This window comes from Oncorhynchus mykiss, chromosome 3 (genome assembly GCF_057628025.1).
Source record: "Oncorhynchus mykiss isolate SJ-2025 chromosome 3, ASM5762802v1, whole genome shotgun sequence".
Taxonomy (NCBI): domain Eukaryota; kingdom Metazoa; phylum Chordata; class Actinopteri; order Salmoniformes; family Salmonidae; genus Oncorhynchus; species Oncorhynchus mykiss.
In genome coordinates this window covers 76678999-76699129 of record NC_143024.1, presented here as the reverse complement: position 1 = coordinate 76699129, position 20131 = coordinate 76678999, and the positions used below count along the sequence as shown (strand labels likewise).

General features: G+C 42.6%; 2 protein-coding genes across 5 annotated transcripts; one reads left to right on the top strand and one right to left on the bottom strand.

Annotated features, from left to right (window-relative positions):
• Positions 1-8: 8 nt before the first annotated feature.
• Positions 9-7185, bottom strand: zgc:152951 (Thioredoxin_like and DUF547 domain-containing protein). 3 transcript variants are annotated; one of them, XM_021597671.3, is made up of 11 exons: positions 6857-7185; positions 4943-5182; positions 4617-4746; positions 3742-3894; positions 3459-3638; positions 2897-2970; positions 2610-2807; positions 2387-2524; positions 2143-2232; positions 1913-2056; positions 9-1830 (listed from the first exon to the last, which is right to left on the bottom strand). In XM_021597671.3, the coding sequence occupies exons 2-11, from the start codon at positions 5180-5182 to the stop codon at positions 1702-1704; spliced, it is 1476 nt and encodes a 491-aa protein (XP_021453346.2). In that variant the 5' UTR covers positions 6857-7185; the 3' UTR covers positions 9-1701. The 3 variants fall into 3 exon arrangements, with proteins under 3 accessions (XP_021453346.2, XP_021453345.2, XP_090086293.1); XM_021597670.3 differs by lacking the exon at positions 6857-7185 and adding an exon at positions 5893-6175; XM_090230167.1 differs by lacking the exons at positions 3459-3638; positions 3742-3894; positions 6857-7185 and adding an exon at positions 5893-6154.
• Positions 6081-9481, top strand: LOC110520388 (uncharacterized protein C3orf38 homolog). 2 transcript variants are annotated; one of them, XM_090230168.1, is made up of 4 exons: positions 6081-6216; positions 7792-7967; positions 8067-8305; positions 8456-9481. In XM_090230168.1, the coding sequence occupies exons 1-4, from the start codon at positions 6081-6083 to the stop codon at positions 8820-8822; spliced, it is 918 nt and encodes a 305-aa protein (XP_090086294.1). In that variant the 3' UTR covers positions 8823-9481. The 2 variants fall into 2 exon arrangements, with proteins under 2 accessions (XP_090086294.1, XP_021453348.1); XM_021597673.3 differs by having other exon boundaries at positions 6141-6383.
• The last annotated feature ends 10650 nt before the right edge of the window (positions 9482-20131 follow it).

Sequence of the window (20131 nt, the reverse complement as noted above, 5' to 3'; positions counted from 1 at the left end):
ACAATCAGTGAACTATAAGATATTTATTTCAGATGACAAATTGCATCATTTCCATCATAAAAAGTATTGCTTCAGAGTTAGGTCATAGTTGGATCCAGGCAAAAGCCACGACAGTGTTGTTCTCTACAGGTTTGCATCACATTTTTACCCCTGACAAATACAAAGAGAGATGAGGTAAGTTTAGGGAAGTACAGTAGTCGTCAGAGCAGACTGAGCTCCAACTTTTAGGGTATCATTCAGAGTACAAGCCCCTACTGTTGCAGATGCATGAAACCTTACTAAAGCAGTGTTCATTACTGGTCCCGGAGCTAATCAAGGTCTGAAACAAGTATGTTAGGGCAGGGCTGGAACAAAAGCTTGCACATACTGTGGCTATCCAGGACCAGGAGTAAAGAACACTGACCAACTGGAATCTCCCGGCAACATGTCTACCAGTGTAGTAGTTATAACTCTGTTAATATGGAGTACTGGTGCCTGTTGTTGGCAGTAGGGGTTAGGAGCAGTTGTAATAGGAGTACTAGCTATAGATGTGGCCAGGGTCTGAGGTACTCTCTCTCTCATGCAGGGTTAGAAGGCACTGGCTAGAGAACAGGGTCATATATTCTAACTACAGGCTTCAGGATGAGAGGATTCAGCATCCCAAGCATACAGTAGTACATGCATCAAACAAACTAATGCATTCCAGTCATTGTAACATGCATTTCAGTGAGTGAATGAGACAGTAAAAATAGTAATGCCTAGTAATACTTCTAAACAGTATCTAAGGTCGGCTTTGCCTTCAGAGCAGGAGAGTTATTCCTCTCACTGGAGAATCTGCTTCACTAGAGGTACAGCAAGCCTCACAGAAACCCAACAAACAAAGCCAAACATCAGAGTGGGAGACAGAGCAAATGGTTAAGCTACATCAGGATTTGACAGAAATAGTGCAGTACACTGCAAGTATATGAATGATACAGATATTACATGTTATAGTGATATGACAACAGTTTTCCAGATTTTGTTCATACAAGAAGTCCTACCATTGCATCATGGGGCAGCTGACCTGAGATAAACACACAAGTGATTTGTGGGTAAAGAGGGAGACATACCCCTCCATTGTCATACCGTGGGAGAGTTCTAAAAACAGATGGGCTAGAACAGACTCAGTGTGCTACACAATACAAAGCTCTTTCTGGAGAACAAGGTACTGGTACCTGGCTATACGGAAACCAGCACAATGTGGTGTGCATAAAGCAGATGAACAAACCATTTGGGATAAGATAAGTTTTACTAAACAGTTTTAGATCTTTTTTTAAATTTATAAATAGTTAACTTTTTATTTTGTTAGAAAAAGTACAAATGTGTCCTTTAAATGTTGAATTGGATCATAAACATGCATGGAATTAATCAAGCCTTCCTAACATATACAGTATCAATAAATATATTTATAATCAATGATAAAACAAATGTATAATAAGTAGATGCGTGCTAAAATGCAGCATTAGCACTTCCAAGACTGAAAATGGAAGACCCAGTAAGAAGAGGAAGTAAAACCAGTTTAAACTATAGGTTCACATGCTGTGGGAGGGTAGGGAAGCAGATTGAAAGAAAGGGTTAGACACACAGACCTCTTTACTGAGGATAGACATGTCTGCAGGCTGAGCTGTGTGTTTCTCTGTGTTGTAGACAGAACAGTGTGTTCCTATGGCTTGTTACTCTGCCTCAGTGAGAGCTGTTGGTGCTCCAGTCGTAGGGCAGGTAGCTGACTTTGATTTTCCCAGAGGAGAGGACACTCTGCAGGCTGGACCTCTTGGGAGAGTCCCCCATGTGCTCCAGGATCCAGTTCAACAGCTGAAGGAGAGACCGGGCAAGGCTGTGTTAGGACAGGAGACCGTACTCTTCAGTTAAAGGTAAAAGGTCAGTTTTGAGGTACCTTCTCATCTGTGCCTCCGAAGTCTGCCTTGTACCACTTAAATATTTGGCTGAGACGGACCTCGCCCTTCTCAGAATCCACCACACAGCCATCATCGTTCTCCAGGAAGGACTCGGCCGCCGTGCGCAGCTGACTATCGATGTCCTGATTGGTCAGAGAGGACAAATCACGTGACTCCAGATTCATAAAATACTGTGTAGTATTTTCAGGGTAAAAACCCAGTGTGTTACCTGTGGAGTGTATGTTTTGATGGGTGGACAGCCCATAGCTCCACAGTTCAGCGCAAAATGGATGAGAGGCTCAGCGTCTGGGAGAGCCACCTGGTGGACAAACAGAGAACATCCACTATCACCACTACCACAGATTGTTTTTATCTGAAATGTTGCACATACATTTTCACCAGTAAATCAGAGATGTGAATAAAAAAAATGATAATAAGTTGAATAGTTTTCCCGGTCCAGCGGAGTAGTGTACCTGTAGACGAGGGTCAGTCTTAGAGAAGGGCTTGAGAAGCTGTGCGACGCCCTTTCTGTTCCCTCTCAGAACTCCGTTCTCTATGTCCTGCAGAGTGAACACCTCTCCTCCAATCAGGTAGCTCACGTAGTTAAAGAACTGCAAACACAAAGGAACAAAGTTATATCACTGCTAAACAGACTATTACTTGTTGTCTTTCCACAATCCTAGATGGTGCTCTTACCTTGTATCTCTGCCACGTGTTGGTTGGGGCTCCCATCCGGACGTTTCCGTGAATGACCAGAGCGTTGTAGATGTTGATGAAGAAGGCTAGTTTCTCCTCTCTGGTCAGCGACAGCAGCTCCACTCTTTGTAGCTGAACAGCCAGCTCACAGTAGCGCTCAAACACTGGGCTCAGGGACATGGCCTTGTAGTCCACACACTGTAAGGAAACACACATATTGTAGTACAACTCTCATGTCATAATATATCTACTGTAGTGGAGGGTGCAGTAAGTTCAGTGTGACTTACCTTTCCATCAGAAGAGAGGTACTCAGAGAACAACTTCAGGATCATATTCCTTAGAATGGCAGACAACTCAGCAGCTGAGAGAGAGGGAGAAAGAGAGAGAATATAGACACATTATATCATTAATAATCTATTTTTAACAGATAATGAGCAGATGTCCTAACTAGGAAAGACATTCTGATTAAGGTTACTTCTTATGCAAGACAACAAGAGGCATGCAGAAAAGCTAAACTTATGCAATGACATAAGACTCACACACACATGTTTGCACGAACACAGACAGATCAGCTGCTTTTAAGGACACCTACTGCAATCCCAGTTAATCGTATCAGGGAATTAATGTAATAGCCCACACCAGGTGTGGATTGCCTCTTACACTTATGTGTTTAACTAGCAGAAAGAGAAGCTCCATGCAGGAAAGCCCACACCTACACAGTGTGATTTATCTGAAAGTGCCTAAACCACCCAAAGAGCTAGCAGAGGCGACAGTGGCAAGGAAAGGCTCACTAGCAAGAAGAAACTTTGAGAAGAACCAGACTCAGAAAAGAGAGTCCTCCCTACCTACCCTGTAAAGGAGAGCATGCAGCAGTCTGTCCTGCGTTCAGGGCCGAGTGAGGGTTGCGTTCCATCAGCCTGTACAGCCTGTCACTCACTCCAAACCCCTCCCCCTTCCCTGCCCCAGCCACGCCCACCATGTACTTCCTGTCCAGTAACATCTGCCCAGTCTCACATGCCTTAGTCATCTCTGCCAGAATCCGAGAATTAGAATCAGTTAGAATCATAGAATAGAACAATAGAATTAGAATTTGTACGTAGAATTTAGGAATATCTGTTTACTCATTCCTTACCCATGCCCCTCTCTTTCTGCAGCCAGCCAACCAGCTGTGCTCCTGTGAAGCTGTTTCTGCACATGCTCAGTCCCCTCCACTGAAATCCAATCACATCGCTCTGCTTGAGATCCTCTACCACGTCCGCTAACGCATGCCTCTCACACTTAAACTCTGCAGAGAATGCACACAGGGCTTGAAAATCATCTAATGTGTGAATGGATGCCACTCACCAGACATCAACACTATAGGAATGTGTAAGAGAACATGGTTGGAGCAATTGACAATATTTATTTCTTACTGTAGTCTGTATGAATGTATTTTATGGACCTGAGTGGTAGCAGAGGAGACTAGAACTCAGACACATACTGTGGCTGGGCAGAGAGGCCAGGTGCTGGCTATCAGGTAACACTGATCCATTGTCTCTGCGTCTGCTGTGGTGACAGGAGATGGGCGCACACACACACACTCACACACAGAGAGCTGTGGCTGCTGAAACAAAACCACAAAACCAGCCTGTCTCTCATGCAGCAGACGCCAACATTCCACACTGACAAGACAGACACTTCTTCCCCAGGTCTTATGATACTGATATTATAGCTGGTATTCAAACAGTAGCATGTCCGGTAATATCAGTATCATATCCAAATAACCCTGTCGAATCAGAGCTCATGTTTATAACTAGAGGAAGACTAGATTAGTCTCGCCGCAGGAGGTCTGTCTTTTAACTGCAATAGGCAAAAATGGTTAATAAACACATTTGACTGAATGTGTCTTTGCAGCCATTCCAGTCTACCCATTCCAGTTCTAAGGTGCAAACATTTCTATAGAGCAGGGCCCAACTCTAAATCGACCGTAATCTAATCAGGCACAGGGCTTCTTGTGTGTCCACTGACCTCCATCAGCCTCCTCAGCTGTGTCTGGGCCATCTGATTGGTTCTCCTCGGCCAGGGGCAGGGGCAGGGCTTCTGACAAGACAGGCTCCTCCCTCACCAAACGCACTAGACGCTCCAACTCCTCTGGAAGCTTCAGAGAGTAGTGTTTATTTAAACTTTATTTAGCCAGGTAAGGCATTCAGAAGCAAGCCTCTACTAACTACAATAGCAAACCCACCTTTTGTACATTTTTTGGTAAAGTACCTAACGTTCACTTAACTGAATGACTGAATATAGAGCAGTCAAAGAGACAATGTATCCATCCATCTGAGAGACAGTGTTCTCACCAGTTCCTGCAGGTCATCATTCCCCCCGATGTGGACACTGTTGAAGAAGATCTGAGGAACTGTGCTCCGTCCGGTCAGCTCCTTCACACTGTCCCGGAGCTCTGGGTGCTTTCCCATGTCTACATCACACACAGGCAGACCCAGACGGCCAAGGCTTGTCTTAGCCTGCACACAGTGGGGACAGCCCAGCACAGAGTACACCGTCACCCTGCCCAGCACCCTGCCCTCAGATTCCCCCATCTAAACAGCCACCGGAGAGGATAAACAGAGAAGAGACAGAGGTTTAGTAAGCAGCATTGTTGGGTGGTAGTGGTGAAATTAAGTGTTTTGACAACACTTCCTTGAGGATGTGTAGCAATAATTATGTACCAAGTTCCTTGTGGGGAAATGACAGTGATTTGCAATATAGGTTCATTGGGTTGATGAAATCATGGTACGCTATCAACTTCCTCCTCAAAACATGCTTACCTGCAGAGTTCATCAATACTGGAAAAAGTATATTTTTACCTCCATGATGACATTTAACACACTGTTGAAGGACTCGGTGGTTTAAACATTGCCTACAACTTCCTGTTAATACATCTGACAAGATTTAAAAAACGTGGCTACTGATGACATCCACTTTGTCCAATCTTCTGCAAAGAGGTTCATCGTCTCTGGTAATAGGATTAGTTTAGGGTTGAGGTTGTTTGGGTTACTAGGGTTATTAACGTACCGTTAGCTAGGAACACCCTTAGCTAATTAACGTCATCATACTGTGCTGGCAAGACCCGTATAGCTAGCTACTGAATCGCTAAATGATTGCGAAGCCCAGCAGTACAGTAGTGTATTATCAACTGGCCAACATTAAACTATCATACAAAATGCAGATGCTTGACATAGCTAGGTAATGATACTCACCATAGCATAGTCTAGGTAACCTTAGCTAGCTAGTTATCATCATTGCCTACCTTGTTTTGGGACGGCGTCGGACACCCTAACGTTACTTGCAATACGCCACAACCGTTATCGACAAATCTCAGAGATGCACGGAATAAATTATGTTCTTCTGTCGCGATAATAATGCCTTAGTATGCATTATTAAGAAAAAAAAATTGTACCTAGTACATGCTGAAAATGAGTAGTTAACTCACTGTAGATGGCACTGTCACTTCTGCTTACAGGCAGTGTGCAAATACTTGCGGAACCTTTGAGGGATGCCGTGTTTCCTCCCGGACGTTCCCTTTGGTACCCTCGAGTGGTGGATGAAGGAAGTACAACCACAGCCATTGCAGGTGTTTACTGGGTTAAAAGTTGTATACTATCGTTTTAAATATGCCTGTATTGTCCGATACGGAGCGTAAGGGCTGTAAAAATATGTTGGGTATCATGTCAAGGGGCGACATACTTTCGCTTAGCGATACAGTCACCAACAAAATGATTGCAGTGGAAAACATTACAGGTGAGAACTTAGCGGCTAATGTTAACTAGGCTAGCCCAATAATAATGGACTAAAGGAGCCGAACGTTGCTGCTTTTCAGTCCAAAGACCACATGTTCTGTTTAAATGCGAATTGGCTTTGGATACAAAAACAGACAAATACTCAATCTAAACGTGAATCGATTGTCAATTGCGGTTCGGCTGTAGAATCCTAAATCCCTTTACTTTCATATCACAATTTGTATTTTTGTAAATAAATGTAACCTTTATTTATCTAGGCAAGTCAGTTAATTAAGAACAAATTCTTATTTTCAATGACGGCCTAGGAACAGTGGGTTAACTGCCATGTCCAGGGGCAGAACGACAGATTTGTACCTTGTCAGCTCGGGGATTCGATCTTGCAACCTTTCGGTTACTAGTCCAACGCTCTAACCACTATGCGACCTGCCGCCCCCCACTTCGAAAAAATGTCTCAAATGCAAAATACACACTTACTGTACATTGTTTTAATACAGTCGCAGCCGGGAGTATTGTTCAGTGTCAACGTGTTTTTGGCGTCCGTCTACGGTTTGGTTACACACAGGTGTTCGGAGACGCAGATAGCTAATTAGCACATGTAACTAGTCTAACCACTGTCTAACGTATTTTTCCGCTAACAAGCGCTGTAACAGGGACATATGTGTGGGAACCCGAAACCTATAAATATGTGTATCAATATAACCTCTTATGATTTCTCCCAGATATGAAAGATAAGAACCTTTCTTGCATCCGAAACCATACCCCAAGCCATGATGTTAACGTTCAGACCGAAAGTCGGGGCTCTTAACAAAACACCCCAATACAGAAGACGCCTTCATCCAATGATCAAGGGGTAGCTAAACCCACTCATAACTACCTCTAGCGCCTATTGATGATAGTGTCTTCTGGCCAGGGCATTTTGTTAAGAGCCCCGACGCTTGTTATGAACGTTAAAACGCATCGCTTGTGGAATGATTTTAGAAACAAAGATTGAACATCTTTCATATAATCGAGAAATATTTTTTTTAAACAAAAGGTTAAATTATTACACACCTTAAGGTTCCCACAAGGCAATATTTCCAAGTTACAGCACTGTTGGCTGCAACTTTGTTAAAACAGTGTACAGTGTATATTTTTCATTTGTGAAATTATTTTGTGATATGAAAGTAAAGGGCTTTTTGATTCTAGTACTATACCTCAATTGAGAATTGATTCACATTTAGATGGAGTATTTGGCTGACAGCTAATTCGCCTCTAAACAGAACATGTAAGGTCCTTGGACTATAAGGAGTAACATTAGGCTCCTTTAGTCCATTATTGGGCTAGCTAACTAGCTAGCTGCCAACCATTGCAAGTTTTGATCTGTAAATGGTATACCATAGTCAAATCTTGGGGTCGTCTGTCTGTTACAGAAGCAGTTGAGGCCATTCTTTCATACACCAAGGATACGGAGGAGCTGCTAAAACGAAAAAAGGTCCACCGTGACGTTATATTCAAGTACCTGGCAAAGGAGGGGGTGGTGATGCCCCCCAACAGTGAGAAACACCAGCTAGTGAAGCGGACTCTAGAGTTTTGGTCTACTGGGAAGGTATAGACACATTTGTGTTTCTGTGTTTCATAGAGGCTGAATTTGGCAAGAACATTTTAACATGCTTTTGTCACTTAATGTCTGTGGTCTTGTTTGTAGGCATTGGACTATCAAACCCCAGCAGTTGAGACCAGCCTAAGTCTGAGACCAGCTGAGAGTGTCTCTGTTTCCTCTGAGGCAGGGTACAGTCCTGGTTTTGACCACCTGGCCTTGGCCAGACAGTTCTGTCAGTGGTTCTTCCAGCTTCTCAACAGTCAGAACCCCTCCCTGCGCCAGCCTCCTAAGGACTGGGGACCACAACACTTCTGGGAGGACGTCCGTCTGCGCCTCTTCTCCAGGTAAAAATCTGGACACAAATTCTATAGTTTTTAGTCTCTTAGGGACTAAGCATTGATTTTGACTAACTTACCATTTTCTTTTGTATTGACCATACAGTATTAAATACCATATTAATTCATAGGACCTCTCTCTCTCACTCTCTGTCTCAGTGCTGTTGGCCAACAAATGGAAGAATTCCATGGCTCTGAGCTGACTAGCCTGCGTCTCCTGGCCCTGGCGAGGGACGAGAGGCTCCTGTTGAGCCCCAACCTTGACCCTCCTGGCCTGAAGGTCCTGTCCTCCCCCCACGGCCTGGTGTTGGTGGCTGTGGCAGGGACCATTCACAGAGATGATGTCTGCCTAGGAGTATATGAACAGGTGTTTGGCCTCATCCGCTCACCGCTGGAACAGAACAGCTGGAAGATCAAGTTTGTCAACCTGAAGATCAAGGGGCAGGACGCCCTGGGAGGAGCAGAGGAGCTGGCCTCTCCTGCACTGACCTGCAGCTCCTCTGAACTACAGCTGCTCTGCAGATGAGGGAACTGAGGTTCATCCCAATAGTCTAAAGGGGCTTCCTCTCCTTACTTCCTTTCCTTTATCTGCACTTGTGAAAAACATGGACAGGTGAAAGTAAATTGCCAATGTCACCATCCACCATTTTGTTTTCACCTATCTTGGGTTCTCAGGTCAGTGCAGATAAAGGAGAGAAGAAGAGAGAGACACACTTCAGATTATTGAAATTATTGAAATTCACACTTGGTGTCACTAAGAGAAGAGGACTGCTCTGTAGACCATAAGGGAGCAGTGGTTAGAGATGTGCCTGTGAGAATGAAAGACAAACATACATTTCATGGTCTGTTTTCCTCAATACTATATAGTTAGCTATTATTTACTGCTGTATCAAGAAGAAACATGTAACATTTTTGCTATTAATACTATATTCCAGGATATGTTTAGGTTTACTCTCCATGTAATGGGAAAAGTTCTTGGTTGGTGTAGGACTGGGTGGTTTTCACGATTCTTCTGTTCTCTCATTTGAGGCATTTTCCCTTAAATGACCTGTGATCTGTGCCTTATGTAGAATAGTCTATAAGCAGAAGCATGCCTCTATCATCGGTAACGGTATATGGCTAAAACTTTAAGTATATTATATTGTAAATATGTATCATACCAGTACTAAAAATAATTTAAACCTTTGCCTGTGTACTGTTTGCTTCGCTCTGTGTCATCCTGTCTCGGAGCTCTATGGACAATTCCTTCGATCTCGTGGCTTGGTTTTTGCTCTGACAAGCACTTCCAACTGTGGGACCTTATATAGACAGGTGTGTGCCTTTCCAAATCATGTCCAATCAATTGAATTTACAGCAGTCCAGTCAAGTTCTAAATACATCTCTAGGATGATCAGTGGAAACAGGATGCACCTGAGCTCATTTTTGAGTCTCATAACAAAGGGTCTGAATACTTAAGGTAAGGTATTGCTGTTTAGTTTTTCATAAATGTGCGAAAATGTCTAAAATCCTGTTTTCACTTTGTCATTATAATATATTGTGTGTAGATTGATGAGGGAAAAAATAAATGTAATCAATTTTAGAAAAAGGCTGTAACATATCAAAATGTGGAAAAAGTCAGGGGGTCTGAAAACTTTCCGAATGCACTGCATTTACCTAGTCCAACAGTTCTCTTTCGACCTGTGCTTTATGCATTCTTATAATTCACTGAATTTGCATTACTTTTCAATGTTTTGCACAATCATTTTGCAATAGACCATCAATACATTGGTTAATGAACCAAATGTTTAGCAGTTAATTAGATTTTTTATTGAGGTTACAAAGGTTTCTATTTTGCGTAATTGAAATCAAAAGCTCCCAGATATGCTCTGCTGAAATGGAACTGGTTAAATTGGCATATATTGCTGGCATGATCTGACATCAAGTTACTATGAAAAGTTTCAGCACACGTTTCTGATTTTAAATGAGCTCTTTGTAGTTTTTAAAATGTCAGGATTTAATTACAACGAGCGTTATGGTTGCAGAGAGTTGGAGAAGATGGACTACATCCTCACTTCGATTTACTGTCACTAACAAAAAGACGTCTCTTTTCAAATCAAATACACATTTTTCGATACATGCTTCGTAAACGCGTGTGGACTAACAGTCAAATGCTTACTTACGGGCCCTTCCCAACAATGCAGAGAGAAAGAAAATATAGAAATAATAGAAAATTAAGACATGTAATAATAAATACACAATGAGTCATGATAACTATATGCACAGGCTACCAGTACCGAGTCGATGTGCAAGGTAGTCAAGGTAGATACTATATGTACATGTAGGAATAAAGTGAAAGATAATAAATAGTAGCAGCAGTGCATGTGATGAGTCAAAGTTAGGGTCAATGTAGATAGTCCAGGTAGCTACAGTGCCTTCAGAAAGTACTCACATTGTGTTGTGTTACAGCCTGAATTTGAAATTGATTGAATTGAGATTGTTTTGTCACCGCTATAGACACAATACCTCATAATGTCAAAGTGGGATTATGATTTTCAACATTTAATCATTAATAAAAAAACAAAATGTGAAATTTCTTGAGTCAATAAGCATTCAATTCCTTTGTTATGGCAAGTCTAAATAAGTTCAGGAGTAAAAAAGTATTTAACAAGTCACATAAATTACACTCTGTGTGCAATAATAGTCTTTAAAATGTTTTTTGAATGACTGTATCTCACCTCTGTACCACACAGATACAATTATCTGCAAGGTCCCTCAGTCAAGCAATGAATTTCTAACAAAGACCTGGCAGGTTTTCTATTGCCTCACAAAGAAGGGAACCTGTTGGTAGAAAATAAGCAGGCAATGAATATTCCTTAGAGTATAGTGAAGTTATTACTTATACTTTGGATGGTAAAATCCCTGGGGAAGCCAATGCTCAACCCCCCCTGAAGCAATTCCATAAGTGGAAAACAGGAGCTGCCTCCACCATTTCAACTTCAACATTTCAACATCATCAAATCACTTCTGCTTGGTCTAATACAGTGACACCTTAAAGACCGGAGTGATGGCCAAATCCAAACTGGCTTCCGTTGACACTTTTTTTTGGTGTGACAGGACCATTCACACTTGAGCTTGCTAGGTTTAGCACAACGCTGATTGGCAAATTATACTCTTTTTGTCAAGGAAGGCCAGATGCTCGATGGCTTCCCTTGCCTTCAATGCCAAGGGTGGCAACAGTATACTCGTTTAGACGAGACAGACTAGACAGCAACTAGACAGACAGAGGGGTGTTGGTTTGCTCGCTCGGATGCTTTCTCCTGTGAGATACATTCAGCTTCTTGCGAATTGTAGTAAAATTATGAAACACAGAGATATCCATGAATACACGCCACTGTGGATCAACAGCACTGTTTTTACTCCACAATACTAACCTTAATTACATAATGAAAAGAAGGAAGCGTGTACAGCTAACAAACATTCCAAAACATGCATACTGTTTACAATAAGGCACTAAATAATACTGCAAAAAGCAAGACTCTCACAGTCTCACGTCAGAATTAGATGTTCATCCATGTTTCTCAAATGTCAAATTTCAAAGTTTTTGGTTACTTCTCTTTATCCTTCCAATGTTAAGTTTAGTTTCCAAATTCTTAAGGTTTGGCATTAACTCCAAATGGTTAATGTAAAGGTTAAGGTTTGGCATTAACTCCAAATTCTTAAGGTTTGGCATTAACTCCAAATGGTTAATGTAAAGGTTAAGGTTTGGTATTAACTCTGAATGGTTAATGTAAAGGTTAAGGTTTGGTATTAACTCTGAATGGTTAATGTAAAGGTTAAGGTTTGGGATTAACTCTGAATGGTTAATGTAAAGGTTAAGGTTTGGGATTAACTCTGAATAGTTAATGTAAAGGTTAAGGTTTGGTATTAACTCTGAATAGTTAATGTAAAGGTTAAGGTTAGGGATTAACTCTGAATAGTTAATGTAAAGGTTAAGGTTTGGTATTAACTCTGAATAGTTAGAGTAAAGGTTAAGGTTAGGGATAGGTTTAAAACCAAAATATCAAAAACAACTTTATATCACTGGATTCCTACATGCAACCAGAGGCAGACGCTTACACCCATCCACCACCACTTTCCACAACACCTTAACATAACCAAAACCTACTTGAAGGTAACAGTGCTCACTGTTGCCCCTAGTGACTGGTTTCCACGTCATCTCCCGACGTTCTCAGACATGAGTGTTGAATGCTCCTGAGTGGCCTAGTTACAGCTTTGACTAAAACTTCAAAATGGCTGCCTAGCAATGACCAACAACCAATTTGACAGAACTTGCAGAATTTGAAAAAAATAATGGGCAAATAATTGTACAATCCCAGGTTTGCAAAGCTCTTACTTTCAGTTGAATGCATTCAGTTATACAACTGACTAGGTATCCCCTTTTCTTAGAGACTTACCCAGAAAGACTTACAGATGTCATTGCTGCCAACGGTGATTCTAACATGTATTGACTTGGGGCACTAATAAAGATATATTCATGTTTATTTTATATTCATAAAAATATAATACAAATATTCCACTACGGCAGAGTATTTTGTGTAGATGACAATTAAATATATTTTAATCCCAATGTGTAACACAACAAAATATGGAAAAAGTCAAGAGGTGTGAATACTTTCTGAAGGCACTGTATGTACTTTCACAAAGACAATTTCATGACAGAAATGATATGTGTCCACTCCCTTTTTCACTGGTTTTCTCTCACCCTCAATCTCTCTCTCTGTCACTCTCTCCTCTCTCACTCTGTGTGAATGTAGCCTATAGGCCTGGCTCTGTGTGGTGGGGTAGAGAATGCAGCAGTGACTCTGTGGTTTTGGTGGGAAATGTTACATGTGGGAAATTATTCTTGGCATTCGCTTCAAAGGAACTGAGCTAGTTAATATCTGTCTCTGTCGGCTGGGGCTCTGTACTTTACTGGGCCATAGTTGTGGCAGAGGAAACCACCACGGCCATTGATCTCTGGCTGTTCACCTCACAGAAAGAATAATAACAAGTTGCCAGCCTCCTGCCTTTATGGCACTTGGCTTTCCTCTGTTTAATAAGTGGTTTGGCCCATGGCACGGCTCTGACGCACAGCTTCAAAAATACGACTCACTGGCGTCTGAGCGTGTGTGTGTATGTTTGGCGTCTCCTGATCCCGGTGACTGGAGTTTTTCTTTAATGAAGAAGTGTGTTTCTCATAATGGAAATGTTCAACTCTAAACTCTGGATCCCTGGAGCTTTGAAATAGCTTTCGGGTGGTGAACCATGGAAACAGCTTTAATTGCCAAGTAGTTTTGTTTTTGCACTTCAGTTTGATTTGACGGTTCTAATTACGTTACACAGTTGCTTTTGTATAGAGATGAATGAGCATATTAATGAGAGAATAATTTGGTGAAAGTCTGTATGGTGGAACCATCATCCCTTCTCAGACACTCTCTGACAAAAATGATGGCTTTACTGGTGCATTGTAAACCCAGATTTTCCCCTTAGATGGAGTTAAATGTATCCTGTCTGTTTTTGAACTGGGTTACTGTTTCATGATGGTATAATATATGAAATAATAAAACGTTATATACCGGATAATTATGCCCTATTTTTTAAAATAATCTCATACTGAAAGAATGATACTGATCTTTTTCCACCATTTCAAGTTTTGATGACTTTCAAAGTGACATTGTCCCATCATTCCACAAGGGGGCAGGCATGCTACATCAGGGAGCAGTGATATTTTGATCCTTGGCCAAAATAAAAGCTTTTAAAGCAATTATGTGAGGAAAGTTGTCAATTCCTAAGCACAGCCTGGGCTACTTTATGTAAGCTGGCAGTTTCTTGAAGCCTAGGTCATGAACGAAACAGTAAATTTTTTAGTTTACTGTGAATTGTCTGCCATTAAATTAATAGGGTTCTAAAAGAGTGGCACATTAAACTATTCCCTTTCAAAGGTATGAAAACACATATTTCACTAGTTATGCAAGTGGCAGTAATTTATGGATGCACATGAAGGCGACAGAGACAGCTTTGGCTGCTACAGAAGAAAGACAATAAAAACTGGATTTATGTTTGGCAGCTATAATCAATCAATAGGCAATAATATTTCTCCTCAAAATTGACTGACAAATCACATTAAGAGGTAAATTCAATCAATGTGATTGGAATCTCAGAAGTGCTATTCAGTCAGAGAATTTCTAATACATACAAATGGTTACAAACTTTAGTTGAGTAGACTTATCTAAAATAATATATAGAAAAAGTTATGTAAGAAAATTGAGGGTGATGGTAAACTAGATTCTGGACAAGGTCTCTATCGATTGACAAATGATGTCACCTTCTCTCTTACTTCCTTCCCTTTACGTCAGCTAAATGCATCTATTTGCAGGTGACATCATTGTTCCATTTCAGGCTAAATTGATGTGGACTGGAGAGGCAGGATGGAGAGGTTCTGACAGTGCTCTGTGCTCCGGCCTGGTGTAGTTTTACACTCACATAATTACCTCATATAAACATTGGAAACGTTATACCACAGGGGAATACCCAGGATCCCAGGAAACAAACAGGCAGAGCGTGAGAGGATCCTGTGGCTGTGACAGTCTAGTTTAACATCAATTAACCCAAACAACAACCAGAACACTTTCTGTATTTATACAAGGGAAAACACAGGGATAAGAACACCTAAATACATGAAGCCAACTAGGATGTTTCAATCAGAAGAGCTTAAAATAAACCAGGAAACAATCACTGCTCTCCATCATCCTATACAGTAGTTGACATGGGGTGGAAGGGGCTGGTACACTGACCCAGTAACTCAGATTTTCTATTGCTTGAATGCCAGCTCAAAACGGGTTCATCCACAATACATATCATGGGAGTATTAAAGATAGAGTGAGCAACTTGATTTTTCAAACACACATAAACACACAGCCCTTTAGAACATCTGTAGAGTTCTATAAACACACAGCCCTTTAGAACATCTGTGGAGTTCTATAAACACACAGCCCTTTAGAACATCTGTAGAGTTCTATAAACACACAGCCCTTTAGAACATCTGTAGAGTTCTATAAACACACAGCCCTTTAGAACATCTGTAGAGTTCTATAAACACACAGCCCTTTAGAACATCTGTAGAGTTCTATAAGCACACAGCCCTTTAGAACATCTGTGGAGTTCTATAAACACACAGCCCTTTAGAACATCTGTAGAGTTCTATAAACACACAGCCCTTTAGAACATCTGTATAGTTCTGTAAATACACAGCCCTTTAGAACATCTGTAGAGTTCTATAAACACACAACCCTTTAGAACATCTGTAGAGTTCTGTAAATACACAGCCAATGTTCCCTATAATGTTTTTCGGCACTGAGCAAATTTTAGGTCTGCTGAGCGCAAACTTGAACTTTGTGAAAATTCTGTGCAACTTCTTACTTTGAACACTGAGGCTGTACCAACTTTAACTTACAGTTTAAAGAGTGGCCATGTAGGCTACTGTGGCGATTTGATCATAATGTGCAGTACATGTGGAAAGTATTCAGACCCCACATTTTGTTACATTACAGCCTTGTTCTAAAATTGAAAAAATAGTTTCCCCCCTTATCAATCTACACACAATACCCCATAATGGCAGTGTGAAAACAGGTTTTTAGAATTGTTTTACTAATTAATAAAAATAAAAGAACGAGCAATACCTTATTTACAGAAGCATTCAGACCCTTTGCTATGAGACTCAAAATTGAGCTCAGGTGCATCCTATTTCCATTGATCATCCTTGAGATATTTCTACAACTTGATTGGAGTCCACCTGTGGTAAATTCAATTGATTGGACATAATTTGTAAATGCACACACCTGTCTATATAAGTGACTGTGCATGTCAGAACAAAAACCAAGCCATGAGGTTGAAAGAATTGTCCGTAGAGACAGGATTGTGTCGTTCTGGGGAAGGGTACCAAAATATTTCTGCAGGTCCCAAAGAACACAGTGGCCTCCATAATTCTTAAATGGAAGAAGTTTAGAACCACCAAGACTCTTCCTAGAGCTGGTCACCCAGCCAAACTGAGCAATCGGGGAGATGGGCCTTGGTCAGGGAGGTAACCAAGAACCCAATGGTCACTCTGACAGAGCTCCAGAGTTCTTCTGTGGAGATGGGAGAATCTTCCAGAAGGACAACTATCTCTGCAGCACTCCACCAACCAGGCCTTTATGGTAGAGTGGCCAGACGGAAGCCTCTCCTCAGTAAAAGGCATATGACAGTCCGCTTGGAGTTTGCCAAAAGGCACCTAACAGACTCTCAGACCATGAGAAACAAGATTCTCTGGTCTGATGAAACGAAGACGGAACTCTTTGGCATGACTGCCAAGTGGCACATCTGGAGGAAACCTGGCACCATCCCTAAGGTAAAGCATGGTGGTGGCAGCATCATGGTCCGGGGTGTTTTTCAGCCGCAGGGACTGGGAGACTAGTCAGGATCGAGCGAACAATGAAAGGAGCAAAGTACATACAGTGGGGCAAAAAAGTATTTAGTCAGCCACCAATTGTGCAAGTTCTCCCACTTAAAAAGACGAGAGAGGCCTGTAATTTTCATCATAGGTACACTTCAACTATGACAGACAAAACGAGAAAAAAAATCCAGAAAATCACATTGTAGGATTTTTAATGAATTTATTTGCAAATTATGGTGGAAAATGAGTATTTGATCAATAACAAAAGTTTATCTCAATACTTTGTTATATACCCTTTGTTGGCAATGACAGAGGTCAAACGTTTTCTGTAAGTCTTCACAAGGTTTTCACACACTGTTGCTGGTATTTTGGCCCATTCCTCCATGCAGATCTCCTCTAGAGCAGTGATGTTTTGGGGCTGTTGCTGGGCAACACAGACTTTCAACTCCCTCCAAAGATTTTCTATGGGGTTGAGATCTGGAGACTGGCTAGGCCACTCCAGGACCTTGAAATGCTTCTTACGAAGCCACTCCTTCGTTGCCTGGGCGGTGTGTTTGGGATCATTGTCATGCTGAAAGACCCAGCCAAGTTTCATCTTCAATGTCCTTGCTGATGGAAGGAGGTTTTCACTCAAAATCTCACGATACATGGCCCCATTCATTCTTTCCTTTACACTGATCAGAAAAACAGCCCCAAAGCATGATGTTTCCACCCCCATGCTTCACAGTAGGTATGGTGTTCTTTGGATGCAACTCAGCATTCTTTGTCCTCCAAATACGACGAGTTGAGTTTTTACCAAAATGTTCTATTTTGGTTTCATCTGATCATATGACATTCTCCCAATCTTCTTCTGGATCATCCAAATGCTCTCTAGCAAACTTCAGACGGGCCTGGACATGTACTGGCTTAAGTAGGGGGACACGTCTGGCACTGCAGGATTTGAGTCCCTGGCGGCGTAGTGTGTTACTGATGGTAGGCTTTGTTACTTTGGTCCCAGCTCTCTGCAGGTCATTCACTAGGTCCTCCCGTGTGGTTCTGGGATTTTTGCTCACCGTTCTTGTGATAATTTTGACCCCACGGGGTGAGATCTTGTGTGGAGCCCCAGATCGAGGGAGATTATCAGTGGTCTTGTATGTCTTCCATTTCCTAATAATTGCTCCCACAGTTGATTTCTTCAAACCAAGCTGCTTACCTATTGCAGATTCAGTCTTCCCAGCCTGGTGCAGGTCTACAATTTTGTTTATGGTGTTCTTTGACAGCTCTTTGGTCTTGGCCATAGTGGAGTTTGGAGTGTGACTGTTTGAGGTTGTGGACAGGTGTCTTTTATACTGATAACAAGTTCAAACAGGTGCCATTAATACAGGTAACGAGTGGAGGACAGAGGAGCCTCTTAAAGAAGAAGTTACAGGTCTGTGAGAGCCAGAAATCATGCTTGTTTGTAGGTGACCAAATACTTATTTTCCACCATAATTTGCAAATAAATTCATAAAAAATCCTACAATGTGATTTTCTGGATTTTTTTTCTCATTTTGTCTGTCATAGTTGAAGTATACCTATGATGAAAATTACAGGCCTCTCTCATCTTCGTAAGTGGGAGAACTTGCACAATTGGTGGCTGACTACTTTTTATATATAAAAAAGTATATCCTTGATGAAATATATCCTTGATGAAAACCTGCTCCAGAGTGCTCAGGACCTCAGACTCACCATCCAACAGGGCAAAGACCCTAAGCACTCAGCCTGTCACACCTTGATCTGTTTCAACTTTGTGTCAACTTTTTGTCTTTGTGATTTTCTCACCCCCCCCCCCCCCCCCTCCAGGTGTCGCCCATCTTCCTCATTATCCCCTGTGTATTTATACCTATGTTCTCTGTTTGTCTTTTGCCAGTTTGTCTTGTTTGTTCGAGTCAACCGGCGTTTTGTGTCTCAGCTCCTGCTTTTTCCAGTCTCTCTTTTCTCGCCCTCCTGGTTTTAACCCTTGCCTGTCCTGACTCCGAGCCCGCCTGCCTGACCACTCTGCCTGCCCTTGACCCTGAGCCTGCCTGTCGACCTGTACCTTTTCACCTCTCTGGATTACCGAGCTCTGCCTTGACCTGTCTATCGCCTGCCCCTGTTGAATTACTAAACTATTGTTTATTCGACGTGGTCTGCATCTGGGTCTTACCTTCATACCTGATAGTACGAACTGGCCATGACTGACCGAGCAGACCTGGACCAGCTGCGCAATACCATCTCCTCCCAAGGAGTCTCAATTGGTAGGCACAAGGAATTGCTTCGTGGGCTGATGGAGGGGACAAAATGTTGGCTGAGCGCCATGACCGGGCATTGGACATGCTGCTGGAGCAATTTGGCGGGTCGTCTGCCTGCCTCGTCTGCCGCCCCTCAGAAACTCAGCGGTTAGCAACGCAGCCCCACCGGCCACTCCACCTTCCCGGGAGTCCCGGGTTACCTCCTCCGGAATTCTTTCATGGAGAGCTGAGCAACTGTCGGGCATTTTTAGCTCAGTGTGCCCTCAATTGTGAGCTTCAGCCATCCTCCTTCCCCTCGGATCGCTCCAAAAATTGCCTACCTAATCACACTGATGTCTGGTAGGGCTCTCAGCCGTATGGGAACAGCAGCCAGCCATATGCGCGAGCCTGGAGGGGTTCGTGAGAGAGGTGAGGAAGGTTTTTGATGCCCTGTTCTCTGGGAGTGAAGCTGCCCGGAAGCTAATCTAGCTCCGGCAGGACTTCCGCACTGTGGGCGGACTATGCGGTGTAGTTCGTTGGCAGCGGAGAGTGCGTGGAACCCAGAAGCACTGTTTGACATGTTCCTGCACAGCATCTCAGAGGAGGTTAAGGACGAGCTTGCGGCTTGGGAGTTACCCACAGATTTTGACTCCCTTATCGCTATGACCATCCACATCGATGGGTGGGAATGACGGATGGAGAGGAAATTCGATTTCACTCGCATGTCCAGGGATTCCACATTGCCTCCGAGTCATCCCAGAAGTCCCCAGCGGTCCCGTGGCCAAGAGCACCTGAGATTTCCCGACCTTCTTCGAGAGTCACTGACGAGGGCCGAGGCACTGTTTCCCGAGCCCATGCAACTAAGCAGGGCTGGGCTGTCGCCAGTGGAGCAGCAAAACCGGATCAGCACAAGGATCTGCCTGTATTGCGGGACATTTGGTCATTTTGTGTCCTCGTGCCCAGTATAAGACCAGGCTCACCGGTAGGTGCGAGTACTCTGAAGGGCCATATGGGGAATTTGACCCCTTTTCATGTCATTCTGCTGTGCGGAAAACAGTCCAAATCTCTCCGTGTCCTCATTGACCCTGGGGCCGATGAGAGCCTTTTGGACACCACACTGGCTTCCTAGCTGAACAGCCCCACTCAGCCCCGCTCCAT